Below are 23,849 nucleotides of genomic sequence, written 5' to 3' on the forward strand. Positions count from 1 at the left end.
TGGTGGTCAAAGGTGCGTTCATCCAGGCAATTTAAGAAGAAGAGAAGAGGGCGGCACCTGTGGCTCAGTGAGTAGGGCGCCGACCCCATATGCCAGAGGTGGCGGGTTCAAACACATCCCCAGCCAAAAACTGAAAATATATATATATATATTAAAAAAAGAAGAGAGGACAAAAGGAAGGCTAAAAAGTATCAAGTCATGGACCTCCAAAACAATTAATTTTCTAAAGGAGAAAGGAAAAAACTATGTACAAAGGATGCTAAATAGAATAGATCCACATAGTATTCAGTAGGGAATTAGTGTTCAGCTTTTTTTTGTTTTTTAAATTAAGCACTGTCAAATAGCCTTAACACGGAATGCGTCCGTATCTACCCAGTCACTCTTTCGTGAAACTGGTAAACTGTGAGCCCTTTAACCCAGAAGAGACTGAGGACGTGATGATGGGAGTGCTTTGAGGATATGTGTATCATTGTGTGGAGAAAGGTGCCCAGAAGGCGTGAACTGATACACATTCATTTCTGATTTCTGGAAGTACCTGGTCTCGTCAAGAAAAGTGAAGCTCTACGGTTCACGCATATTAAAATGCTTCCTCAGAAAATCCAGGTTTCTACATCTAGAAAGAAGATAGTGCTGTGTGGCAACCTCAACAATGGATTTTTTTTTTCTCAAACATCAAATCATCCAGAATCTCTTTCTTTCTCTTTCTTCAGAGCATGATTATATTATTTTTTGTTTGACAGTATTATTTGTTTCTGTATTTTTCTGGTAATGAAACACTCTAGAAGAACTATTTAAAAGCCTTTTTTTCCTATAGTTCATTTTTTTAAAAACGATTTTTGACATCCTTGACCATTATTAACTTATCCTATAGAAATAACGGTCCCACTTGTACTATAGAAAGAACAAGCATGGAGCTAAAGATTCTAACAGCATCCTAGTTTTCTTTTGTTTGTTTGCTTATTTTTCTGTATTGAAATCTACCCTCAGTAAAGGATTCAACCCAGGATATAATTGATGAAGCTTAAAATGCTTCACCCACGGTAGCATGTTTTATTTTTAGTATTTATCAGGTTAAATGGTTATATGTTTTTTGAATATAATTCACTACTTGTTTTTAAAACTAATAGCTACCACTTAGGTTTAAGAATCTAAAAATAGATCAAAGGGGTATCTCAAGGCCTCCAAAGGTCTACAGTGTTCTACCCTTTACTTCAGATGGTTTGAGAATTGTCCATCTGAATCATTGTTGTTTGAAAGAAATACAAAGTGAAAACTAAATTGTACTGTTTTCATGCCTTCTTGATAATTTTAAAAACATTTTGGAAAGTATTATCTTGACCATATAAAGTCACTAAAAGACGCTAAGGAGGAAGGCTGAGTGCATTCCATTTCTATAGAAAGTGACTATGTACAGGACATGACTGATGCCCAGATTTATAGTCAAGTCAGGTGTGACCCTGGTGGTCAACAGTACTTAGTAAGCACGTGAAATGGTCTTAACCCTCCCACAAACTTATTAAACAGGGCAGTCAGCTCCTAGCCCCATCTTCACACAAGGCAAGGGAAGATATTTATTTCAGTGCAAACAGGCATCAGTTCCCTCTTTCATTACCCTCAGCCAGAGAGATTATATTAAAACATATATAGTTTAGAATTTTCATGAAGTTGTCTTCCACTCTCTGAAAATTAAAAAAAAAAAAATGACAGAAATAAAATTGTGTTTCATGTTTAGTAGACACTATTCCCTTAATAGGGGCAGAGTATTTTCATAAATCCCAATATTTCCTAATTTAGTATGCTGTAATTATGGTGCCTTCTCTGGAAAGACTTAGAAAATTCAAAACAGAAAACTAGAAAATGCTTACTTTGCTTTTAAAAGTCATTCTAGGAGAGACATTACGTTTTACTGAACATGTCACGTGACCAGGAAATTGCACACAGATTCTCATTCAATACTTGTAATGCTAATACTGCAGAGTAGCAATTATCCCCATAGTCCACATGAAGAAATTTTAGTAATTTCCATACAGATTAAGGGACTTGATAAAGTACTGTAAATGGACAATCCAGGATTCAAATTGAATTTTTTAAAAAACATACAGCCAAGGATGTTCATGAACAGAGCAGTTTATATTAGTAACAATTTGTAAGGAATCCTGTGTCTCATATTGTGGCTAGGCCTTGATGACCGTGGGCCATTAGGAAGCTGTTTCACATTCTGCCTATGTGTATTAGGTATTCATAAAATGTTATGATATTTTTAGTGAAAAATAAAACAAAATTATATTTTCATATTTGAAAATTGGAAAGGAAATATACATAGTTTAGAAAGCTGAAGGGAAATGAGCCAGAAGGATAATGTGTTACTGTGGTGGAGATATTCTTCCCTTTTACTTTTTATTTTTCACATTTAAAAAAAATGAAATATAAAAATAGTTTAAATATAAATATAAATAATATAAAAATGAAATATAAAAAATAATTTTTATACTTTTATAAAAGTATGTAATCTGGGTTTATTTTCTTTTTTTTTTTTTTGTAGAGACAGAGTCTCACTGTACGGCCCTCGGGTAGAGTGCCGTGGCGTCACGCGGCTCACAGCAACCTCCAACTCCTGGGTTTAAGCGATTCTCTTGCCTCAGCCTCCTGAGTAGCTGGGACTACAGGTGCCCGCCACAGCGCCCAGCTATTTTTTGGTTGCAATTTGGCCGGGGCTGGGTTTGAACCCGCCACCCTCGGCATATGGGGCCGGCGCCCTACTCACTGAGCCACAGGCGCTGCCCTGGATTTATTTTCTTTTAGCACTGACAACATGAAGCTGAACATGAATTCTTTTATTGCAGGATGTCAATTTCTCTTTTTTGCATGGCTCTGACCTTGCTGGTATTGGCATCTTCTCAGGGAATATGGGGAACAGGGACCCACACAGACTCTGTGAACCAGCAGGACACAGAGCCAGGACACAGGATCCACAGCAGCGTCCCTAAATTGTTTTCTGCTCTTTTTGGGGGGTGGATAGTATTCCACTTCTCACAGTTTCCATTTCCTAATCTGTATCATTTTATTCTCATTTAATCATTTCGGTGCTTGTGTTTGATACAAACCATAGATCAGCCAAATTAAAGCAAGGTATGTTATTTGAAGGAAAAGGACAGGACATCTTTCTGGCAGCTTTAAGAGCTGTGTTTCCTATGCTGAGGGATGATGTAGGCAGAGTATCACCACCTGCTGCAGTGGGTTTAGAAAGTTAATAACCTGGCCTGACCTCCTGTAAGTTATACTTTGTGGAGCATCCTTCATTTATCTTAAGAGAACTCAGCCTTAAAGAAGTAGCCACCCTTTGTGGCTCCTAGTTTGGAAATCACAATCTGCTATCCAGGCAGGCCCTAGACAGGGGTGTCTAACATTTTTTCTTTTCTGCTGCTCATTGGAAGAATAAGTTGTCTTGGGTCACACATTAAATATACAAATTAACAAAAGCTGTTTATCAAAGGAAAATACTTTTTGGCATATCTGACACCACAGATAAGGAAAATAGTCCTCAAATAATCTGTATGTGGTCCATGGGCCACAGGTTGGACACCCCCATGAGGGCCTGGATATTTACCTTCTGGTATGAGCCAGAGTTCTCCTTGGTGTGTGGAACGTGAAAAAATGTCACATATACTTAAATGGCAGGGGCGGGGGGACAGCTTTTCTCTGCTTTTCTCTCTCTAAGACACTCTCTCTCTCTCCAGCTAAAGTAGACAGCCCTCAGGCACCTAACAGAACTGAGCAAGGTAACTTAGCGGTCTGCGTCTGAATGTGTCCATGTGTGAGAATGTGTGTGTGTGTGTGTAGCTAGTTGCTTTCAGTGAAGTGGCCAGGAAAGCCGTCTCAGTGTCTCCGTGGCTCTGAGTGAACTGAGTGAAAAAGCAGTTCCCGGGGAAGAGGGAGTAACAAGGGCAAAGTCCTCGCAGCTTGGTCTCTAGGGGGTACCTAGGGAGGAAAATGACATCAGTCCAATAGGGGGAGGCCACGCTAGCCTGAGTTTTGTGGTCCATGAAAAGAGTTTACATTTATTCCTAACAAAATAGGACTCCAGCAAAGGCAGTTGAGCTGGCAGTGACATGACTTGATTTACCTTTGAAGATACCATTCTGCTATGTGCAGAGGGAATGATTGTAAGGGGTAAAAGTCAAAGCAGCAAGACGAGTTAGGAAGTATTACAATACCGCTATAGTCTTTGAAGTAGAAGAAAAGACCAGAAGGATGACATGAAAATAATTGATTTTATTTCCTCTATCCCAGGTGAGGAAGTGAAGAAAGAATAGAGAGGTGAGGCTGGAGAGGTTTTCTGTGCAGGGGAGCAGCAGGGGGTGGTGAGGGACTGAGAGAGGAGGTCTTTTTGAAAATAAGAGATATTGAATCATGATCACACCCATGTATTCTTAATCTTAGAGAGAGAGACAGAGATAAAATATGCAGGAGAGAAAGGTGCTGGGTAAAGACGTGAGGGCTGCTCTGTGTTACATACCAGGTTCCTTCCATCTTCTCCCTCTCTGCTAAACCAAACCTGTGTCTAGTGAGAACCTGTTATCAGCCAAATCCTTTCTATAAACTTTGTTCAGCCTGTTTTCTCTCCCAGGACTATTTTAAGCCTGTTTCATTCATTGCAAAATAAAAGGCTGCTCTCTGTGAAAAGAATTTCTGGCATCTGTAAGCAGGAAGTCTTGTATGTAGAATCCAAGAATGAAGGAGCAGAGGTAATCCCTGTTGGAGACGCTGCCTTGTTCTGAAGCTGCGTGTTACAGAGGCCTTGGGTTCTGATGTGCACGTGTCTGCCTTTCTGGGTTAGCTTCTCAGAGCCACTCTGTCTCGCCTGAACTCGATTCCCATCCTTGGCTTCCTCCTCCGTTGAGAGCTCTGCTTTTCTCCTTTGGCCTTTTTCATGTCTAGAGTCTGCAGGGAGAAGAAGGTGGCTAGTAACAAAACTATTAAAAATAATGAGTTTCATATTTTTCAAAACCAAGCTTATTTGATAGAAGTGCATTTTTAGAGTCTATCTTCCCACTTGTCGATGTTAAAGGCAAACTAGAGCATTGGTTTCCTTACAGTTTTTTTCTCCTTCCTCCTCACCTCATGTGCAGTGTCACCACCTGGACCTCTAAAGCATCACCTGCTCTGTATAGCTGCCCCTTGCATCCTGCTCTCCATGGGCGCAAACTCACCCTGAACAATCTGGGAGAAGAACATGCCAGGCAAAGAACTATCAGGTGCAAAACGGAAGGCTCCCCAGGATGGAAACTACGCTGGTTTCCTCAAAGATGATCAATGAGTTGGAATAAAAGGAGGCGGCAAATGGCAGCTGAGTTCAGCACAGTGGACAGGGCCGAGCGTGGTCAGCGTCCTCCCGAAGCTGCTCCCCACCTCCTCTGTGTAAATGGCAATTTTGTTGTTCCCACTTCTCAGACTGAAAAACTTGCAGTCATCCTTTACAGTTTTCCTTCTCTTACCTCCCATATCCCGTTAATCTTCAAATATCCATGGCTCTTCCTTAAAAAATAGGCTTCCACTTCCCACCCTCATCATTACCACATGGGCCCAAACATCCGTCATTCCTCACCTGGATAACTGCCATAGTCCTTTATCGGATCTCCTTGCTTTTATTAATCCCATCATCCTCACCCCCACACCAGTCAAAGTGTCCTTTTAAAGCTTGACTAAGATTGTGTCGTTCCTCTCTCTGAACCTTTAAATTGCGTGTGATCTTTCTTATACTAAAATGCAAAGTTCTTACTGGAGGCAACTCGGCTCTTCATGATTAAGGAAAGCTCTTCATGACCTGATTTCCAGCCATGAAGAGCCTCTGTTGTCACCCAGTGCTTTCCATCTCCATCATTTTTCTCTGGTTAAACTGGCCTCCTGACTGTCACTCAGTTTCTTCAAGGCCCTCTACTAGCTGAGGGCTTTTGCACTACTGTTTCTTGTCTGGAACACTTCTCCCAAACAGCCAAGTGGCTGGGTCCAGCGTTAAGCCTATCAGACAGTCCTCCCCTGTAAGTCCATCTCTACCTTCCTTACCCTTCTTTTGTTTTGTTTTGTTTTCTGCTTAGTGCTTTCTAACTCTGGACCTTCTGTTTATTTACTTGTTAATTTGCTGTGTCTACTAGAACATAAAATTCTTAGGATAGGAGCTCTATTTATTGTCTTTACTGCTGTATCCTCATTTCTATAATACCATCCATACAGATCCAGTGCTTAAAAATATTTTCAAAATAAATGGATAAAATTAATTGAATATAGCTAACTATAAATGGATAGATTGGTAGATGAGAAGATAGTGGTCTGGTCTCCTTGGATTTTTTTATGCCTTGAGAACGAATTAGAAGCATAACCATGAGAGGAGAATAAAGAGAGAAGGGAGTGTTAGAGGTTGGAGGAGAGAAGGCACGAAATGTTTTGTTGCAGAGTGAGAATGCTCAGGGCCACAGAAGAGCTGGGGTTGTAAATTAAAAATGAATCACTGTGGTCATGAATTTTCTTCCAGTCACTTTACTTCAGGCATAGACAGAGTAAGAGAAGAGTGGAGTTTAACCAAATTAAGGTTTTTTTCTGGGCAAGTATAACCAAATTCAGGGTTTTTCTGGGCAAGAGAAGGGCAAGGAGTTGGGGGTGTGCAGAGCAGCACTTATATTAATTGGCCATGGAATCTAAGCTAAGGAAGGTAAGAGGTAGGAATCAGAGAGCCAGATGTTTGTAGTCAAGGTTTTGGGGGTGATTCAATTGATGGTAATGATAAGGCCTGAGATGTGGTCGTGGGAATTGGTTGCTTAGGAAAAATGTAGGAAGAGATATGAGGAATTGTGTGAGTGGGAAAGAAACTAAGAAGCAAGGATGTTGAATGAATCATCACAAGAAAGTTGGTAAGAATGGTGATAGGAGTGATGGTTGACACGGAGGAGACATATTAGCCAAATTCTTCAGTATGGAGTAGGTTAGGGACAGGAAGACAGAAAGGTGATTACAACAAGGAGAGGGTTGCAGGTTGCACTTTTTGACAACAGACATTTCAGAGAAGCTGGGATTTGGGAGGGAGAGGGAAGGGGACACGACTCACATGTAGCGATAAGGAGCAAGGAGGACATCTCTTACTCTCAGATCCTGTGGTACATTTCCTATTGGAACAAAAACAAGTTGCCTCTTGAGAAGACCAGGAAAAATGTGAGACAGTTATAAGATGCCTAGGTTTCTGTTGGAACAAGAAGATAAAGATACTCAGACTTAGTTAAAATTTTGTAGTTATTGGAGGCACCAGCCTCATACAGAAAAACCTTGGTATTTATACATGTCCCACTTTTGATTGGGGGGTGTTAAAATAGCACTTCTTAGTTTTCAAATCCTTATAGACTAAAACTGTCATTCTTGAATTTAACAAAACTGCAGTTGTCAAGTCTTTTCACCACGCGTGTCAGTGCCAACACGTACTTGTTGAATGTCAGAAAACAGGATGCTAAATTAAGCAGAAGCTATGCAGAAGGGAATCATTGTTAAAGCTTAAAGACATTCGGTTGTTTGTTTATTTATGCATTAATGGTCTGTATTCTGCCAGTTTTTATAAAGGATTTGAGGAGCACAATTCTGTAGTTTGCATCATGTTCTCTGAATACCATTCAATCCAAAAATGAGCCAAAGAAACCAGAGAAATAATAAAAAGGCAAAACAAAACGAGTAGTCTTAATATCCCTACAAGGAAAATGAGATGAAGCTCAGCACTTTATGTGAAAATGCTGCTGTTCTTGCCTGAATCACTAGAACAAGAAGAGCAGCAGTAGTTGTATGGGTCACTCCAAATTTCCAAGAGCATTTGAAGTTCCGGTCTGGATCTAGGCCTCATATAACATAGCGGTCCAGTCCAGCAGAAATCTAGTGTTTTATATATATATATATATCTCCTTTTCTTCAATTTATTCACCACCTTTCTCTCCTCTGTAATTCCCACAATGAAGAAACTGGCTGTTCTTTTTTAATCTTTTAAAATTCTCATTGCTTTCTTCATATATTGTTCAATCCTTCCTCCCCTGTTTTCTTTCTCAGCCACTTTGGCATCAGTACAGAAGTATATTTGTTGCATGTCTTAGTGAAGGGTCCTTACTTAATCAAGCCTGCTTCCATGGTGGGTCCTGAGGCCCAGTGTGGTGGCTCACGCCTGTATTGCTAGCACTCTGGGAGGCCGAGGTAGGTGGATTGCCAGAGCTCAGGAGTTTGAGACCAGCCCGAACTACAGCTAGACCCTGTCTCTACTAAAAATAGAAAAACTAACTGGGCCTTTTGGCAGATGCCTATATTCCCAGCTACTCGGGAGGCTGAGGCAAGAGGATCATTTGAGCCCAAGAGTTTGAGGTTGCTGTGAGCTGTGATGCCACAGTACTCTACCAAGAGTGACAAAGAGAGACTCTGTCTCAAAAAAATAAAATAAATGGGGCGGCACCTGTGGCTCAAAGGAGTAGGGCGCCGGCCCCATATACCAGAAGTGGTGGGTTCAAACCCAGCCCCGGCCAAAAACTGCAAAATAAATAAATAAATAAAATAAAATAAATGTTGGGTCCTTTCTCTCTGCCATTCCTTTGTAATTATGCCTCTTATCCATTTCTTTCTCCCCCTTCATGGAAGCAGACAGCAGAATTGGGATTTCGTTCACTATTAAGAAATCTTAAGTTCTATGGACTTTCAAACAGTACAAATTTGCATAATTGCTTTTATTAAATTTTTAAATAGTGTATAATCTTCACAAAGTATGTTTTATATTGAAAGCATGTCAAAAGCCATTAGAATTCTTAGGGTAGTGTAAGTATAGGAGCTAAAAGAAGGCTTTACAGCAGAAGCCCATGCGCCCAAGTCATTTCCTGATGATCCATTTCATGTTGGCAACTACAGCGATGACACAGAGAATGTACATGGAAGACAAGGATCTTTCTGATGATCAATGACACCATAAACTGGGGAAGCAGGACTGCGATTACCCTGCTGTCAGTTTAGTTTACCTAGAGTCTGAGTGCTTCCTGCTGTTATAACAGAATGCCACAGACAGAATAATAAACAGAAGTGTGTTCGGCTCATGGTTCTGGAAGCTGGTAAGTGCAGGCATGTGACACCAGCATCTGGGGAGGGTCCTCTCATGGTGGGCAGATGGGAGGCCGAAGCTGCACTTGAGACAGAGAGAAAAGTAAGACTGAGCCTGACCTTTTGTCAGGTGCCCCCTCCTGTGATAACCGACTTGTTCCCAGGATAGTGGCATTAATCTGTCACAGAGGCAGTGCCCTCGTGATCCAATCCCCTTTCAAAGGCCCTCCCTCTTGATACTGGTACAATGGCAATTAAATTTCCAACATGAATTTTGGGGAAATGCATTCAAACTGTAGCACCTACGAACAGTGATAACTCTAGAATGCTCAGTGATGGGACAGCACGGATGGGCCTCCTCGGATTCTGTCTGTCTGATGGGCCCCCTCAGAGCAGGGATGCTATTGACCAGCTACTAAGCAACCCACAAGTCACACCAGCTCTACAAAACCAAGAAAATCATTCTTCATTTTGTACTAACAATAATGCGATTTTTTGAAATGCCTGATAATGTCAAAAGTCATTTAGAATAAGCCCACATATAGAATTCAAGCCAGGGGTGCTAAATGCCCTTTGGCCACTTCATATAGCTGGGCTGATCACCCAATTTTCACACCTGAACATTTTGGGTCTTCCAACCTCTTTTGGATTTGAATGAAATTGGATATCTTCTGAAAGAGGAATATCCCATCACAAGTGACTTCCAAACAGACCCCAAGTGCCTCCCATAAGTATAGCAAATTAACTCATGGGGCCCAATTTCACCAATGGGAAACAGGAAAAGGGGTTCCCAAACAGGTAAATTCCCTTCTTCCTGCTTCCCATGGACTTCTTGGAGGCATGGTGGCCTGGTACAGTCTTCCTGGAGAAGTAGCATGTGCCCCGTGGTGCAGCTGCCCACAGGAGCTGCTGTGTTTCTGTCCTGCTCTTTGAGCCTTGGAAGCAGGTGTGCTGAGTGCATCGTGTCACCCACTTCTCCACACTTCCCTTTCCCCACACTCTGGCTGCTCTGGGTGGTCAAATAGGACAGCAGAGCATCAATCCTTGCCTCACATCTATTTTCTAGAGAACCTGGGCTATAATTTATTCTCTAAGTTAGGATTTTAATAAAATATATTTTTATACTTTTAAATTTATAGGACTGAAAAACAACCATTCTGTAAGTATTTTGTAGATACCAAAGGTATGCCTTCGGGGTTTCAATATTGATGTCGTCTTGGTTGGTTAAAGCCATCTGTCAATGCTTCTCAAGATGCTAATTATGGTAGCACTTGGAAGCTAATTTCAAGTGGGAGTGATGACTGTTCAGATAGCTGCCCGTTGACTTTCGTGGCTTGCTTGACAGTTATTTTCTAGGAAAATATTACTCATTCTGACTGGCCTTGTGAGAGCTCAGACTCTCAATTGGGCTCCCAGGAGTTTGAAGGGGAATTCAGAAGTAAGAGAAAAACACTGACTTCTGGAATGAGAGGAATATTGGGAAAGTTGCAATGAGATAGCTGTTAAGACCCACACCTGTGTGACCTCTGGGACATTTTTGGAGAGCACTGCCCTTGGCAGTAGGGCTACTTAGGACCCTTTCAGACTTTGTTTCAAAAACACAACAAAAGGCCTCAGCTTCTCCCTCTGGGAAGTATTTCCTGACCTGAGTATGGTCTTGCCTGCCCTTTTCCCCTCGTCCACTCCCCCTTTCACCTTCATCCTCCACTGGTTGCCTTGGTCATCCTCATTTTACTTCCAGCCCAGGTGTTGTCACTCGCTTCCCCTCCTTGGATTGATGGAGCTTCCACTCCGCTGTTCCTGAAGTTCCCTCTTCTAAGACTCTTGCGTGCTTAACCCTTTGCAGCCTCCACTCAACCATGACCTTCATGTTATTCAGCCTGGGCTCCAGCATTCATGGGGGCAAGAATGACACTGTATTCACATCCTTTTTTTAGTTTAAATTTTTGTTACTAACATTTTTTTTCCCTTTTCTCCCTTTCATTTCATTCTGTTTTTAAATGTACTGTGTTAAATTTTCTGGAGTAGTCATTCCCAAAGGTTTTGGTTTTAGGAGCCCTTTATGCTGGCAAATAACTGCATATTTACTGTATTGGAGATTAAAATCGACACCTTTCAATATTTATTAATTATTTTTTAAAATTAGAATTATGAACGCATTATATTTTATTGTAACATAAATAACGTTTTAATAAAAATGCCTGTAGTTTCCAAATAATACATTTAATGAGAAGAGTGGCATTGGGGTGCAGATCTCTTTACTCTGGGGTTTGACAGGACACAGCTGGATTCTCACCTACCCCTGCATTCAGTTTGCTGTGATTTGTTGTTTTGTTTGAGGTAAAGTCCTCCTTCCCTCAGTATCTGTGGGGGATTTGTTTCAGAACCTCAGTGGCTACCAAAATTTAAGGATACGTGAGTCCCTTCTACTACAACATGGTGTAGTATTTGCAGGTAACCCACATACATCCTCTTTTTTTTTTTTTGTAGAGACAGAGTCTCACTTCATGGCGCTCGGTAGAGTGCCGTGGCATCACACAGCTCACAGCAACCTCCAACTCCTGGGCTTAAGCGATTCTCTTGCCTCAGCCTCCCGAGTAGCTGGGACTACAGGCACCCGCCACAACGCCCAGCTATTTTTTGTTGCAGTTTGGCTGGGGCCGGGTTTGAACCCACCACCCTCGGTATATGGGGCCGGCGCCCTACCGACTGAGCCACAGCGCCACCCACATACATCCTCTTTTATACTTTAAATATAATACCAAAAACAAACTATCAAAGGGACCAGGAATGACCCTGAGACCATATCTTGTTTTGAGACAATAATATAGAGTATGCTGTAAAAGTAACTACCCTTTAAAAAATTGTTTTTGAAGAAAAAAGTTAATTCTGAATTCAAAGCAACTGATTACACTAGAGCGTTGCTAGCCCAGACTTTTTGCAATCTGGTGTGTTCTGAGTATTTTTAGAGTTTAGATAATTTAACTTTCAAGAACTAAAAAAAAAAAGGAAAGAAAGAAAGAAAAGGCATCCTAACATGTAATATGTACTATATAACATGGTAAAAAATAAATTTCTTCAAAATGTTTCCTTGTATTAGAAAATATTTGGTTGATATAAATATATCATGTGAAAAAATAAAAAGATCCCACCACATGTTATCGTTTTACATTGATCAGAATTATGTGAAAATTAGGGAAAGACCTATATTACATAAACCGTAAAAGTGCAGTGAGAAAAAAAAAAAATCCTAGTTCCAACAGTCTTATTTTAGGGACACCCATGTCCACAATATTTTTCTAAACGCTACACAATAATGACAGATGCATTAAATACATTTATGTTATATTAGCAAGGAAATCCTTGCTGATGTGAGGAGAAGGTGGTGATAAAAATATTCAGTATCAGAATTTTCTGCAACAGCATCTGCAGAAACTGAAATAGAAAGTGATGAGCTCTTCACACAGATCTGTTCATGTCACCTGACTGTTCGAGCAATGCTTCTCTTCCTCACAGATCTCATATTTGATCCCAATGGAGTGTCTTGCTCCATAGCAAATGTGCATGAAATTTATAATTTCTTACTAAATTAAATAACTTTTAGAGTCTTGTTCTATTACTCCACTACTGCTGGACTGTGCTGTCTAACATCCCATGATTGGGTAGCCTAAGAGCATTGACCAGCTATCAGCAACCCACAAGTCACACCATCTCTACGTACCCTGTACAAAACCAAGAAAATCTTTGTTCATTTTGTATTAATAATATGTGATTTTTTTAAATGTCAGTAATGTCAAAAATCATTTAGAATACGCCCACTGTTTGAATATTAACATTATTGAGGCTCAGGAAAATAAAGATGTTATACTGAACAATGGAACTTTTAAAATGAAACTTGTTTGCAGTGTTTATTTTTCTTTTACTGTTCTTCACTATATTCTGATAATGCTACGTAAATGAATCTGATCTTCCAGAGTAGACTGTAATCTTTCTCAGAGAAAGACCATGTATTTTTTTTTCATTCATCCAATTGTACTATGTACTATCCATTGATTACACATAAACTACATATTCCTTCTGAGAGTTTTGAATCTCCAGTTCCATGGAACACATTTTCCTGTTTCTAAATCAAATTTTTATGTTTTTTCTGCCTCAAGAGTGTTGACAATATGATGAAAGTTATGATTCACTTCTGTCCCACAAAGCACATAGACTCTGAGAACTTTTGTCCCAGTTTGTAGTCCAACCTTTCATATTGGCTAGCTACAGCCACCATTTTGTTAGATGTCTTTCCTTCCTTTCAACTTACATTACTAGTAACATCAAAACAATTGCCAAACCTGCTGTCTAGAAGTATAGAACAACACAGCGGAATGGAGGTACAAAGCTAGAGAGTCTGCTGGGCTTATATCCAGATGTACATGGGCAGGCTAAGCAATTACTCTTCTTCAGTTTTCAGTTTGAATTCAAAAGAGTTTCTAGGAAAAAGTTTAACTATTTGATAGGGTCTATTTGAGTTACTGGTAAGTGGTCTAAATCCTGAATATTAAATATACTGGTGGCAAGATTATTATAAGTGAATATTTGTTAATTACTTATTGATAAGGACATGGAAGAAGCAGAGAAATTAATGCTTCGTGATCTTATCCAAAGGTAAAAAGGAGAGAAAAAATGTTAAAAGCAAACAGCAAGGGAGTCTTTAGTGCCTCCCTACATCCATTCTTCAGGGAGACCAAACCTTTCCCTTTTCCTCAATGATAGTCAAAGTACAGGGCTGGTGACCCATGGTTGGCCTTGTCATAGTTAGATGAATAAGAGGAGGCACAGAAAACAAGCAAGGCCAGTGAGAAAACTACTTCAGATTAGATAGACGGAGAGAGAGAGAGAGAGAGTCTCTTCCCTTCGAAATATGAGTCTGAGTCATATAGGCTTGAAGCTTCTAGGGCCATGTTTCCTGCCATTTGAAAAGAAGAGAGGGAGGGAGGCAAACATGTACGAGGTGGGGCGGGAAGGCAGAGAAAGAAGAAAGATGGAAAGGAGAGAGGGGAGAAAGAGGAGGGGGAGAGAGAGATGCACTGTTTGAGTATGAACCTCTTATTTGGGCTTTGTCTGTAGGTAGATCCATTCTGACTTCCTAGGTACATGTCCAATAAGTTACTTTTCTGTCTTAGGTGAGTTTGAGTTGGGTGTTTGTGACTTGCAACTGAAAGAATTTTGGTATTCAAATATAGTCTGAATCATGCAAAATAGCTACCGAAGGGGACTGGTAAAGCAGCTTCCAAAGCTCTGAGTCATAGAACACAAGCTACATCAAGATGTATATCTTCCTTGGTTCCTTTCACTGGGAAAGGCCTGGAGCTTATCAATTTTGATGCACAGTTACTTGAATTAAGTTATTTGTTATTAACTTGTCTTTCTCTGCTTACAGCAAATCTCGCCCACACCCCTTGATATAACTACTTCATATTATTAGTCAGGTACTGAAATGCACAGATCATACCATCATCCTTGTCTTAGTCTAATTTATAGCTGATACTATATTTTTAAGTGGGAAGTTTATGAATATTTTAAGAAATGTGCTGGGTTGCACTCACTGGTATCCCTTCAACATAGGTAGAATACATTGTTTTGTAGTATTGTAATTTGATTTTAATAGTTTGATTTTCTTTGGCAAAAATATATTCCAACATCCTGAGCCTCCTAATTGCTTACATGAATGACCGAAATTTTTATTACAGTTTAAGAGGCCTTACCATGACCATATGGCTATTTAATACTTCCTTATATACAGTGGTGCGATAGACTCTTGAGAAGTCTTATTTGGATAGGAACTCTTTACCAGCTCCTTGAAAATATGTTCTCTTCTCATAAAAACTTAAAGCATTTCTAAATGGCAACTGCTATCCTTCGTTAAGATATTAAAAATTATATTTGCCAGAGATAATAAATGTTAAATATATTTATATGTTGCAATCAAGGAAAAGAACATATAAAGCCTGTAAAATTTCCTTTTCTTTTTTAAAGAATGTGTCCTTGAAAGTTAATGTTTTCATTAGAGAATAAAAATCAAATGTCATTCTTCATCATCTTAAAAGTTGTGGCTATTGCCATTGAAATGGGATTGGATTTCTCCCAAGGCCAATTCCTTCTTCCTCAGGAGACGTAACTGCAAGGGTAGAATTCATTCACCCCTTCGAGCAGTCTCTTGCCCACAGAGTTTGGCTGTGAATTGCATATAAACTTCTTCATCTTCATTTCTAAAACCACATGAACTCTGCCAGTCCAAGGGTTCTTGGACAGCTTAGATGACAGGGGAGTGCAGGTATTATCTGTGTATTATTCTGATGGGTTTTATTGGTAGAGGAGGACACTAAAAACTTTCTCTCTTGTGTATGACTTTTAGTGACCAGAAAGGTCAGCTCATTCATTGTGATTAAAAGAGTCAATCATTGGCCTAGAGAGAGGGAGCAGCCCAAATTCTGGTATATCCTAAAGTAAATGGCCATTGTCTTGAACAGAGAGACCAAGTAGTAAACTGACTAAAGCTCTTTAATGGCAAGCAGTAGAAACTAACTTTATATAACTTAAGCAGAGAAAAGCAATTTCTGCTTTGTGGACTCACCTGTGTTGCTTCATTTTTAGTAACGTGGTCACGTGGTATCAAACACGGTCACTGGTAGCAGCAGACTCTATCTTCTTTTGTTCTTACAATCTCAGAGAAAAAGAGAATTCCTCTTTCTTTCTTGATCATTAAAGCAATATTTCTGAAGAGGAGCCTGACTGAGATGACTTGAGTCTGGTGGATATCCGTGGCCCTACCACTGTGGCCAGGGAACAGGATACTCTGATCAGTGCGGCTGGGGGTCATGTATGCATGTCCTGTGTGTGAGGAAAGCAGGTGAAGTGATCCCAGGTCCACTGAGCTGGAGATAGAGACTCCCATATAAGGAAGAGTAGGAAGAGGGATGGGTTGAGAACTTGTGCCTTCATGGTTGACAGTGATGATGATGATTTTTGTTGAGAAGGAAGGGAAGACACCATGCAAGGGCTCTGACAAGTTGTGATTCATATTGGTTACTGGCTCTGCCTCATGTCTGAAGCAAAGAGGAAGGGCGTGCAGCTGAAAAGGAAAGGAAGGAAGGAGACACAAGAACAGCTTAGGACTTAGCCTCCACTTATGTAACTCACCCACGTAGTTATTGGTGTGTCTGATTCTCTGCTACATTGAAGTATTTCTAAGGGGGGAGTTCCTTTCAGTTTATCTCTTTTATTTTGCTTTTTAGGTGGACAAAAAAATTGTAAGAACTGAAATAAGAGTTCTTCTTCGCCTCTCACATCCAAACATTGTAAGTGTTTTTTAACCTACTATTTCCAGTAATTTCCAGAGATGATGAGATCTTTGTCCTTCACTGTCCATACTGATGATAAGGGGATTCTGCCACCAGTAGTAGCCACTGTCATCTCATCTTGTCACATTTTTAATTCTTTGACTGAATAAATCTCATAAATAACAATCCTGAGAAAGTTCCAGAGTGGAAAGATCAGCAGTGTTTACCATCTTCATTTTTTGCATAAAAGGATAAAAATGGAAGAGTTTTGTTTCACTCTAATAAAAATGTTGGCTTTTTCCTTCTTTTGTGTGCCTATCTTACTAATTCCATTGCCGAAAAAGCCTGTGAAGAAATTTCATTGCTTTCTAGAGTTACATCTGTCAGTGTCCTTTGAGAGAAGACCAGCTTTGAGAACAATGTGATGTTGCAAATAAACGATGTACTTCAGTGGGGAAAATAAAATGTCCTCAGAAGCTCTGCTTTAGGCTAAATCTAGACAAAGCCTCTGAGGAGACAGTCTCATGAAGAGCTTTGTTGAACCAATGGAGTGAAAAGCAACAAGATCATTTTAAGGCCACCGATTGTTTTTATGAATTAAGCCGTCTACTTAAAGTATTTTGCTCATTTCTCTTAGCAAGTTGTGATGTCTAGGAGGATTCTTAGGTTCAAAACAAAGGGCATAAAACTTAATATATGAGTTAGGGATGCATTCAGCTATAAATAGTAGAAAAACTTGAGTATGGTGCTCTAAACAAGCATTTTTCTTCTGTTACAAGCAATAAGAAGGCAGGCAGTTTCAAGTACCAACTCAGCTTCTCAGGGATGCTATCCAGGCCCACAGCCCATCCTCCATTTTGCTGTCTCCAGAATATTGACTTTCACCCTCACAGTTTTCACTCCTGGGCCTAACATGGCTTCTCCACATTGTCACGAGATAGATTTGAGGTCTATCTTCAAGGCAGGAAGAAAACTCTCCCCAGCAGAGTCTGGCCAGGGCTGACCACTAGAGCACACATAACTACATGGAGGCTGGGAAATCAGTGGCTTAGATATTTATGATCTATAATGTGGGATTAGGAAACTTGCTTTCCCAAACAAAATCAGGGTGGTGTGTGTAATAAAGTACAGGGGAAAGGGCTCTGTGCAAGCAATGGACAAAATTTGCCAAACTCAGTCACCAATTTTACATTATCCATTTCTTTTCCTTCCAAAGAGAAGTAAATGTGGAATCTTCCTCAAATGTGGATCAGTCCTGGTAGCTAGATTCTCAGATGTATGTAGAAAAATATACCAGACTTGTTGGATTCTTTGAGTATGACCTATATGGTCAATCAAATCACTGCCACTGCCACATTACTGAGGACCCTTTACCCACCAACAACTTTTTAGCTCTTGAGGGATAACCTTTACATGTAGACAAACTTTAATCTGGCACCTCCATGCCCTGCCTCAGACCCCTAATTCCAAGTTTTTTATTTTCAGGAGAAAGAGATAGTTTGCATTTCTTACAATCACAATGCCTTGAAATGGTTTAGGAATGTTTGTTGTTTTGTTTTTGATTCTGGAGCAATTCAGAAGTTGGGATAATTTCTGAAAGTTAGGAAGTATTTCTGGCAGGTCAAAAAAATAAAACCCCAAATATCAAAATTCTATAGGACTTTGAAAAAATGAGGTGACTGATAAAATCAACAACCCAGAAAGAGTGCCAAAAAGCTGCCTTATACAGAGATTATACTGAGGAACCTTTATTATCAATGATCTAATATGTTACTATTGCAGAGTGTTGTTTAGCCATAGTGTTAGCTATTTCCAAGAAAGATGGAAATAAGAAATTTGTGATATCTTGTTTTTTATGTTTTTCCCCAGATAAAACTTAAAGAGATATTTGAAACCCCTACAGAAATCAGTTTGGTCCTAGAACTCGTCACAGGAGGAGAACTGTTTGATAGGTGAGTTGGTCATAAAAATCTAACCACAGAAAAAGGTTTGTTTTGCCCAGCAAAAAAATAATGTAAGGGAAATTTCTTCTGAAATTTTTTATAATAACAGTTTATATTAGTTGATAAATTCTACTAAAATAAATTTAATGAAGAATGTTGGAAGTGGTGGTAGTCAATAAGATATAGCTGAATAAAAACTTGGAATGTTTGGTGAGTAAAAAGAAAAACCCTGCAGTATCTATTTACCTTTGCAAACATTTAACTCCTCAATAAGAAAAACAGAATTTCTAAAATCATAACTTAGTAGTAAGATTATGGGAATATTTTAAGAAAATATTTGATGAAAATTATAGAAAGTTAAACATGTACTATAACAGTGTTCTATTATAGCTCATAAAAATCAGTACTCTTTAAATGATTATTTTTAAACCAACTTTCTTTAGAAATATGTATAAAGATTTCCACATTGTAAAGTAAAACATGTTCTGTTTTAGCCAATTATTGCTAATTTTGGTTTTCTGTTCATATGTTCATCACTAGAGGCAGAGGAATGGAAAATCTGGCAGGGCAGAATATAGGCCAACTATTTGTAGAAGACACACAGGCTTTAGGTTCACAGTTATTTCACCTTCTCTGCCTTCTCAGGAGATTCTATGTTTGCCCCAATGGGCTCTTGGGAGCTTTTTGTTGCATCCATCAGGTAATCAGAAAAGAATGGAATTGCAAGAAGATCAAGAAACTAAGTAGCTGTATATTAGACATGATAAGATGCTGTGCACTGAAGGAAAGGTCTTGGTTAAAGAATGGGGTAAAAGAGCAGTGGGCTGTGGTTTAGAAGAAAGACTGAGAGAACCACTGACATGATGTGAACACCTGCATCACAGTCAATGCTCCATATACACATTCTACTTACTGAACAATGGAAGGAACGAATGAGTCAGCAACTGCTACAATGAATGGACCCTGAGGAGGGGGATGGACTAATTTTGGTTTTGTTAGGAGAGAAAAAGTCCTCCCTTTTCTATTGTCTGAAAGTTTGTGTCCCTTCCCCACCTAAATTCATATTTGAAATCCCCTCAAGGTTATGGTATTAGGACATGAGACCTTTGAGGGGTAATTAGGTCATAAGGGTGAAACCCTCATGAATGGGATTAGTGCACTTATTATAGAGGCTGCAGAGAGCTGAGAAGGTGCCCTCTGTGAGGAAGTGGGTACTCACCAGATACTGCATCTGCTAGTGCCCTGGTCTTGGACTTTCCAGGTGCTAGAAACACAAGAAGTCAATGCATGTTGTTTGTAGGCTACCCAGTGTACGGCATTTAAGCATAGCAGCCTGAATGAGCTAAGATGTCTTCCTTCTCATCCCTCCTCCACCCATTTGGATTAGCTGCCTTTTCAAGAGCTTTAAAAAGTATTCATATTATTTTTCAAAGATATCATTTGTTTTTAATGTTACCCAATGAAGATTTGGATCTTTTGGTGAGAAGGCACAAAACGGCCCAGCTTGATTAGAACTACATATGTATCATTACATCTCCTTAGAACAGGTTAAATAAAATATTAGACTTTTAAAATCATAACATTTTGACTATTTTCATATTTAAGAATAAGGACTTAACCCAGGAAGCCTAAAGATAAGTTCTTTTAGGCTCACAGTTCTGAATCCTGACTCTACCCTACAAGGATGAATAACTCACCTAGAATAATTTGCTTAATTTCTCTGAATCTCAGAAGAAATTTGAAACTATTTTTTTGCTGCTAAGAAAGCTTAGACTGGTTCACTGTAAAGATAGTCTTGTTCTAAAACCATCATGTTCCCATGTGCTTAGACAAGACTCATCTGAACTAGCTTATTTGGGTATTGCCAAAATTTGGCTATAATGTCTTCTTTTTTTAACCCCTCTTTACCTGACTCTTTTTTTGTGGACCTACTCCTTGTTGAGGTACGTTAATAGAATCAGTTCACAGTCAAGATCCTGCTGGCTTTGGAGCCCCAAGGTCTCTGTCAGGAGACCTTGTACATTTCTCTGCTAATATGGTTTATCAGAGAAAAATCTTTTTTTTTTTTTTTTGCAGTTTTTGGCTGGGGCCGGGTTTGAACCCACCATCTCCAGGATATGGGGCCAGCGCCCTATTCCTTTGAGCCACAGGCATCACCCGAGAAATCTTATTTTTTAATTGTAAATAACTACAGGTCAGGAATGCCACACTGAAGTGACCATCTACTAATTGTACTTACCTACCTCTATTTATTTGAATTAATTTAGAATCAAAGATCTTTTCTTCCATTCTTCCCAACCTTTCTTCCATAAAAGAATTTGAGATGGAATTTAATTCAGCTCTAGATAAAAATGAAAAAGTAAATGCTATTGATAATTTCATTAGCAGAGATAAATGGATGAAATATTCAGATTTAACAGAATACATCTAAGGAATGGCAGACAGCCAATAAAGCACTCAGCCTCTCTACAAACTCTTGGTGGTTTTAGAAGATAGACGATTTTTCTCTGAATGTTGTTGTCCACAACAACATTGACATAGCTGAGATGAACTTGATCTCTCCATTAAGTTGCCTAATTGTACAGTTATCTTTAAATTGTAATCAAACTTAAAGTATATCCTGAATTAGTATCCAATGTATTGTTTTCTCTGTTGAGAATTTAAAAAGCATGATGTAGTCTGTTTTTTTTTATGTTTAGGTAAAAACCAAATTTATTTAATTGTGAAGATAAGAATTTATTACTGGTCTCATTGCAACTCTAATAGTACGTAATGAATGAACTAATGGAAGAGTCGTTGAAGAGATAATCATATCAGTCCATTATAGTCAAAATGGTTGTATTTGATTAGTAAGAAAACTCTTCTATGAAGCTTATAAAAAATTTAACATGGCCAAAATCCAATTAAAATCTGCTGTTTAATGTAGAATTTAAATAGTGAGATACATAGGATAACCAATTAGAAATTTTGAAATAAAATTAGGGACTTTTTTTGTGCCCAAGAGAAATTCAAAACAAAAATTAATCTGCACAATTATGACATCATGGGAAGAAGAAAACTCCAGATGTTCTCTGTTTAATCCTTCACAGTCTGATCATATCTCTTAAAATCTCACCATCATTAAATTGAGTTATTAAAGTGGACAAAGTATGAGGTGGTTTGATTTAATAGTAAATTTTCAATTTTTATGTTTCAGAAAATATATATATATATATATTTTTTTTTTTTTTTGTAGAGACAGAGTCTCACTGTACCGCCCTCCGGTAGAGAGCCGTGGCGTCACACGGCTCACAGCAACCTCTAACTCTTGGGCCTACGCGATTCTCTTGCCTCAGCCTCCCAAGCAGCTGGGACTACAGGCGCCCGCCACAATGCCCGGCTATTTTTTTGTTGCAGTCTGGCCGGGGCTGGGTTTGAACCCGCCACCCTCGGCATATGGGGCCGGCGCCCTACTCACTGAGCCACAGGCGCCGCCCCAGAAAATATATTTTAAGACAACTAATTTAGTAGTATCTTTAAAGTCTTCTAATTAAAGCAAACAATTTTTTCCCTGATTTTTATCTGATAACTTCAGTATCTGAGTGTCTTGTGAATTTTTAAAATTGTTTTTCTGTTTTCTTCTTGTGTTTTTGCTTGTCTGATTTTGCTTGTTCCGATGCCAAATATCATATATAAAAGATTTTAGAATCTGAAGCTTTGAAAAGAGCAGATTTTCTTTTGTTCTGACAGTCATGGTAAGAAAGAGATCACTTCAATAGAATCACGTGTTGGGCTAATTCAAAGCTGGCTTCCTGGTGGCTGGCGCATTTCTTGTCAAATCTTACAGACCTCTGGTTATCCTATGTACCTTACTATTTAAATTCTGCATTAAACAGATTTATAGGTTCCAACTTTAAGCCAAGGGATTTTACCAGGGCTCCTCTTCCTGGACAGACTCTGAATGTCACTTTCTGTCCCCTCAACTCTGTATAATTGCCATAAACTTTGTTCAGCTTCTCAGCCTGTTGGCTGCTGTTTTAGAATCAGTAAACACCGTTAGAGAAAAGGCGAGGCATCAGGTGGCAAGTTTGCTTTGCAGGGTTTTTCTACTATCATGAATCTTGGTTCCTAAAGCCTTCTTTTCCTTGATAACTCTCTGATGGCGTCAAATGGATATTTAGATTGTTTTCATTGTTTTTGCCTGCAGGCTTATCTAACCCATTATTGCTGATAGCAAAAATTCACAGATGGTTTTAAAAGTCTTTCACAGACACTAGTGTATTTCCCTCTTAAAAAGTCAACCCTTTGGAACAAGCAGAATGAAAAGCAGTGTGCACACTACACAGATGTGAAGACTGGGAATTAGTAAAGGTAAATGATCCTCCCAATTTAGGCAGCTGGACTGTCTGGTCCATCAACCCTTTTATCCTTGTATGGTTTCACTTTCTTCCTTATTAAACCCAGTCCATCTCTTTCACATCATTTCCAAGAAAATAAACTATTGTTTACTTATGGAGCCTCCATGATGCACCAATTGATCTTCTGTAAAGCTATGCATCTACTTACCCCCACTCATTACCCTTAAAAGTTTTGAGGATTTACTATCCACAGTTTTTTTTAAGAGCATAAACTAAAGGAGATACAGAGAAGTCATAAAGTCAGTCTGGAAACTCAGGCTGTCTGCAATTTTTTTTTCATTTCTCCAAACTGAAAATATTCATTTTATAAACTCAGTTGTCAATGTGCAAGGGAAGCAGTGGGAATCATCAGGGACTCTGCAGTTAACCTACTAGTTGCCTGACCTCAGTCCTGGTATATCAGTCCCAACATGCAATAGTCATCTCTACGTCAGCATCTCTCAGCCTCCTACACTTTGAAGAAACAGACTGAATCTTCAGGGCATTGCCATTTGAAAAATGTTTTAGGAATAGAACTTGGGCTGTTTCTTGGCCTGGTTTCCTCAGGGTTATATTATGGTTGGTTTAATGGTTAGCCAAACTCAGAAAATATCTGGATTTGTGAAGATCACTGTGTCAAAATTTAGGCACTAATATAATTGTCTAAAGAGAAATTCTATAAAATTTGATTGTCCAGAAAAGATAGTCATTATGATGAGGGCCATTTTTGAGTGTCTGTTGGGGTACTGGCAGAGTACACAGGGCATTTTATTAACATGATATCATTTAACCATGACAGCAACACATATACAAGGTAGGCCTTGAAATATGTATTCTACAGACAGGATAATTGAGGATCAGTACTCAGATTTAAAAATGAAACTTCAGATTAGTAATCTAACATGTTGACCTACATGAGTATTGTCTTAACTTGAATATTAATATGTAGTTATCAACCATGGATATTTTAAACACATCTTCTCTTTATGTGGTTTTATCTGGCTATATATGAAGAAAACATATACTTTGACTTAGACGAGTTTTATAGCTGCTTTGTCTAAAAGTTTTTCTATTAGGGATGGATAGAGGTGAGGTAGGGA

The 23,849-nt window shown here is 39.1% G+C and overlaps 1 protein-coding gene across 3 annotated transcripts in view; it reads left to right on the top strand.

Moving 5' to 3' along the window:
* CAMK4 (calcium/calmodulin dependent protein kinase IV) overlaps nucleotides 1-23,849 on the top strand; it is a 230,402-nt gene that overhangs the window by 120,448 nt on the left and 86,105 nt on the right. For all 3 annotated transcript variants that reach the window (XM_053567073.1, XM_053567074.1, XM_053567075.1), the window contains exons 3-4: nucleotides 16,386-16,448; nucleotides 18,300-18,382. In XM_053567073.1, coding sequence (XP_053423048.1) covers nucleotides 16,386-16,448; nucleotides 18,300-18,382 — 146 coding nt within the window. The remainder of the gene's footprint in view (nucleotides 1-16,385; nucleotides 16,449-18,299; nucleotides 18,383-23,849) is intronic.

Source organism: Nycticebus coucang, chromosome 17 (genome assembly GCF_027406575.1).
Source record: "Nycticebus coucang isolate mNycCou1 chromosome 17, mNycCou1.pri, whole genome shotgun sequence".
NCBI classification, from domain to species: Eukaryota; Metazoa; Chordata; class Mammalia; order Primates; family Lorisidae; genus Nycticebus; species Nycticebus coucang.